This window comes from Emydura macquarii, unplaced genomic scaffold (genome assembly GCF_026122565.2).
Source record: "Emydura macquarii macquarii isolate MOO-44397 ecotype Brisbane River unplaced genomic scaffold, CSIRO-AGI_Emac_v2 contig_77, whole genome shotgun sequence".
NCBI classification, from domain to species: Eukaryota; Metazoa; Chordata; order Testudines; family Chelidae; genus Emydura; species Emydura macquarii.
The window spans coordinates 44,491-49,176 of NW_027130214.1; the positions used below are offsets into that span (position 1 = coordinate 44,491).

The 4,686-nt window shown below is 48.2% G+C and overlaps 1 protein-coding gene across 1 annotated transcript; it reads right to left on the reverse strand.

Moving 5' to 3' along the window:
* Positions 1–293: 293 nt before the first annotated feature.
* On the reverse strand, positions 294–1,232 carry LOC137149854 (olfactory receptor 52P1-like). The gene has a single exon (XM_067543476.1). The coding sequence runs from the start codon at positions 1,230–1,232 to the stop codon at positions 294–296; it is 939 nt and encodes a 312-aa protein (XP_067399577.1).
* Positions 1,233–4,686: the final 3,454 nt, after the last annotated feature.

The window sequence follows — 4,686 nt, forward strand, 5'->3', positions numbered from 1 at the left end:
AGGGCTGAGAGCATATGAGAATCCACCATTGCTGGTGGTGTGGATGTCATGGAAAGGCCAAGTGACAGGGTGTGTGGGGCTGTGTGAGGAAAAGTGACACTGAAATATCAGGTGACGGTTGGAGAGGGCAGTGCTTGGTGATGGAGTGATAAGACTTTAGGTGTGAGGAATTTTTCAGACTATGAACTGTCACAAGCCTGAGCTCAGCCACATTGGGACGAATCACCTTTGATTAAAAAGGACACATCCCTTCCCCCTTGTCACGCAGGTTTAAAGTCAGTGGCCCCAGGCGATCACATTCTGCAGGTGTATTTTCCCACTTTGTCACGAAGCTCTTTGGTTTTGACCCCATAAATGATAGGGTTGAGCATGGGGGGCACGAGGAGATAGAGGTTGGCCAAGAGGATGTGAACGTGGGCAGCGATGTACTGACCGTACCTGTGGGTCAGGGTGGAGAAGAGGAAGGGAGTATAAAACATCAGCATCACACAGACGTGGGCTGTGCAGGTGTTGAGGGCTTTCCGGTGGGCTTTTTTGGAGGAGATCCTGAGGACGGCCCTGATGATCAGCCCGTAAGACAGGCCAATGAGTGTGAGATCTAACATGATGACCACAAATGTTGTCACCAGGCCGTACGTCCGGTTGACTCTGGTGTCCCCACATGACATCTTTACCACAGCCATGTGCTCACAGTACGTGTGGGGGATAACACGGTTAGGGCAGAATGGCAGCCTCCGGAGTAGCAGGGGCTCAGGCAGAACCAAGAGAACAGCTCGTATCAAACCCAGTAGCCCTAGCTTAGCGATTTGTGCATTGGTGAGGATGGTGGCGTATCTCAGAGGGTCACATATGGCGATGTAGCGATCGAAGGCCATTGTCACAAGGATGGCTGATTCCACAGTCATAGCCGTGTTAAAGAAGAACAACTGGGTGAGGCAGCCATCCACGGTGATGCCTTTGGAACGGAACCAAAATATGCACAGTGCCTTCGGCACGACGCAGGAAGACATGCCAATGTCTGTGAGCGCCAACATGCAGAGCAGCTGAAACATGGGCTTGTGCAGGGTCTGCTCTTTGCTGACAACGAACAGAATCGTGAAATTTCCCAACAGGCTGATGACATAGAATGTAGAGAAAGGGATGGAAATCCAGATGTGGGCAGCTTCCAGCCCTGGGATGCCATTTAGGATGAATGTTGATGGATCGGAGGGGGTGAGGTTGAAAGCCGCCATGAGATGGTCGAAGCACAGATCAGTCTCAGTGATATTCAGGGTGCCTGTGAAGAGAGAGAAGCAGAGGGAGGAGGGTCACGCACTTGAGAACAAATAGCACCATAAATATTTCATTGTTACTAACTATCTAGAAAGGGGGATGAGCAGTGAGGTGGCAACCTTTGCCGATGGCATCAAAGTATTTAGGCCGAGTGTGACCTGTCCGTGTCTAGGGTTGCCACCTCAAAATGCCAAGATTGGGGCAGGCTGCAAAAGGAGAGCAGATTCTTCCAGCACTGGTGTGTGACACCGAAGTCAGACTTCCCAACCAGCCACAAACTGCTTCTGATTCCCCACACTGTTTACCAAGAAGCTAAAACAAAATATACATTGTCTTCTTTACTGCATTTCAGTCTCTGGCTCCAATAAGCCACTAGGTCCAGTGACGAGACCAGTTATTAAAAATTCTATGCTCTTTACCAAAAAGGTTTCTCCTGACCCCAAAGGGTCAGCCACAGTACCAGACTGAAACATGGCAAAGCCAATACTGACTAAAAAAATAATGCTTTTTTCACTGAGTGCATAATTAGACAGAGGAACTCATTGCCATAAGATGAAATTGAGGCCAGGAGCAAAGCAAGAATCAGAGGTTTAGGACATTTACATGGATAGTAAGAACGTTCCGTTACAATAGCTAGATCTAAATAATTGTCTTGGAAAGCCTGTATGCCCCCGTTTCTCTGGTTGTTAGGCATTAATGTGACACCCTCATGAAGGTCAGATTATCTCCCCAACACCTTCTTCAGCAGCTCCTGGGGTGTTGCACTCAGAGAGAGGACGCTGGACTGGATGGATCATTGGTCTGCTCCACAATGCAATTCGTCTTTTGCAAAGAAGCCAAGTTTTCCCCATGGAAACAAACATTATCATGCCTGGCTGGGACTTTGTGCTCTGTTAGTTCCCTTGTTTCTTTTGGTGAGACACTTTCTTGAAGGCATCCAGCTTTCTCTGAGACATAACAAGTACAGTGGTTTTGTCATTCTGCCTTTTTAACTGACAAGTGTAAGCAAAGACACGCATCAGCAACCCAGCTGCTTACCCTTTTCATGCATGAATACTATAATTTTTGCAGATGCCATGAACATTGGGAGATTGTAAAAAATGAAGAGGACAGGTCACTGATTCAGAGTGATCTGCATTGGTTAGTAAACTGTATCAAGGCAAACAATATGTGTTCTAAGAACAAAAAAGGTAGGTGATACTTACACAATGGGGGACTCTATGATGGGAAGCAGTGACTCTGAACAAGATTTGGGGGGCAGAAAGGGGTAATTAGCTAAACATGAGCTCCCTGTGTGACCCTGTGGCCAAAAGAGGCAATGTGATCCTGGGATGATAAACAAGGGAATCTCAAATAGAGGGAGAGAAGTTATTTTACCTCTTTCCTTGGCACTGGTGGAACTTCTGCTGGAAAATGTCTCCAGTTCTGGTATCCACAATTAAAGATTCATGTTGATACACAGAGACAGTTAAGGTGTGACTTGATAACAGTCTACAAGTACCCAGGTAAGGAACAAATATTGAATAATGGGCTTTTCAGGGTAGCTTAGAAACATCTAACACCATCCAATGCCTGGGAGTTGAAGTAAGACAAATACTGACTATAAATACGGTTTACACTTTTTAAACATGGAGAGTAATTAACCATTGGAGCAATTTACCAAGGCTCATGGTAGATTCTCCATCGCTGAGAATTTCTAAACCAAGGTCGAAGTTTCTCTATAAGCTCTGCTCTAGGAATTCCTAGGGGGCAGGTCTCTGGCCTGTGATATGCAGGAGGTCAGACTAGATGATCACAGTGGTGCCTTCTGGACTGGGTCTCTGTGAACACGTCCCTGCAGCACATACAGGAGTCAGCTGGAGGCATTTTGCCTGGAAACTGGTCCCTGAGCCGTACTGAAGGCATTTTTATTCAACTTAAGTCTATCGCTTCCCAAGGGAAAGAGGTGCAGAGACCTTCCCAAACACACTCGGAGCCAGGAAACTCCCAGCACTGGCCTGAGATCAAGAATCAGAGAGAAAAATTGAATTTCAGCAGTGCTGCTTGCCTGTCCATGTACCCCACACTCCCTGCCCCACAACCCCAGTGCCACCTGCCTGTCCATGTACAGCCTTCTCCCAACCTGCACAATCCCCAGCCCTGCCACACAGTGATCCCACTCACCGAGGATCAAAGCCAGGTGCCGGACACACCACACAGTGACAGCTCATACAAATATCTACACAGCCTGGGTTAAACTCTGTGTCTGCCTGTACCGGGGAAAGGGGGGATGGAGGAGGAGCTGCCTGTACAGCCTGTCCAGGGGTGAGTGGAACCCCAGCAGCAGCTCAGCGTGTGCAGGGAAGAGGAAAGGGACAGACCCGAGGGGAGGGGAGAGAGGACGTGGAGATTGAAAGAAGCCAGTGCGAGTAACTCTTCCTCAAAACGACTCAATGCTTTAGTTGTTGTGGGATTGGTCACAGGAGGAGGGATGGGCAGGACTGAAGAAAGTGTCAGAGACAATCTACTACAGTGTGTCCACAGTACACTAGAGTCTGAAGCACCCACCTGCCCTGGGAGATTACAGGAGGGCTAGTTACACCTCTTTGGTGTGTGAATTAGGCAGGATGTCGATTCCCTATTTCACCTTGCTTCAGGACTCTGCACCACTGTGATCTGGATACTGCACGTGCCGCCCCCTCCCCTTCCCTCCCCCTGGCCACCCTCGCTGCCCCACACACGTAGTTTGTTCCTGGATCTCCCCCAGTGAGATTTCCAGCACTGCCTAGTTTTGTCTAAGCCAGAAACATACTTTTATTTGGTGCTTCTTATCCTCTGTAGAACTGGCAGTGCAGGGGAACAGACAGAGCAGTCTCCCTCCTCCCCAAAAATTGTCACTTTAATTGTTTTGAACCTCTGAGATATGAGTTTAAGATTTCAGCTGCTCTACTGTCAGTTTTCCCCTGGTCCAGATGAGCTCACGCACACTTAGAGGCCACACTGGAGGCCTTTTATTTAAGACTCTAAATGTGGGTTTGGGGTAAAATCTTGGCCCTGATGGGAGTTTTGCCATTGATCTGAATAGGACCAAGACTTCACCCTTAGTGAGCAACTTTAGGCTCCCTGCTGTGAAGATCCTGACTTCAGGTCCTGCAGCAGCGATGTAGGTAGTTCCCACCCTCTTGACGTAGTCTAATACCATGTAGATGGACGATATGGGCAACACAACTGTATCTATCACTTATTTAGACATTTCTATTCCTCAAAGTGTCATTTCAGGGGGTCAGTTCTGTTCGGGTGCTGTAAGAGTCTGAAGTAAGAACCCCAGTTTATGTGGCATCCTGAGACCAGGCATGGAAGATGGGCATTTCAAAACACAGGGGCCCTGATTTTGCTCTCAGTGATGCCAGTGTCAATCTGGAGTGAGCGACTGAA

Bases quoted from the DNA above. Each gene is read 5' to 3' on its own strand.
- LOC137149854 (XM_067543476.1), bottom strand. From the start codon at position 1,232: ATGGCGGCTTTCAACCTCACCCCCTCCGATCCATCAACATTCATCCTA.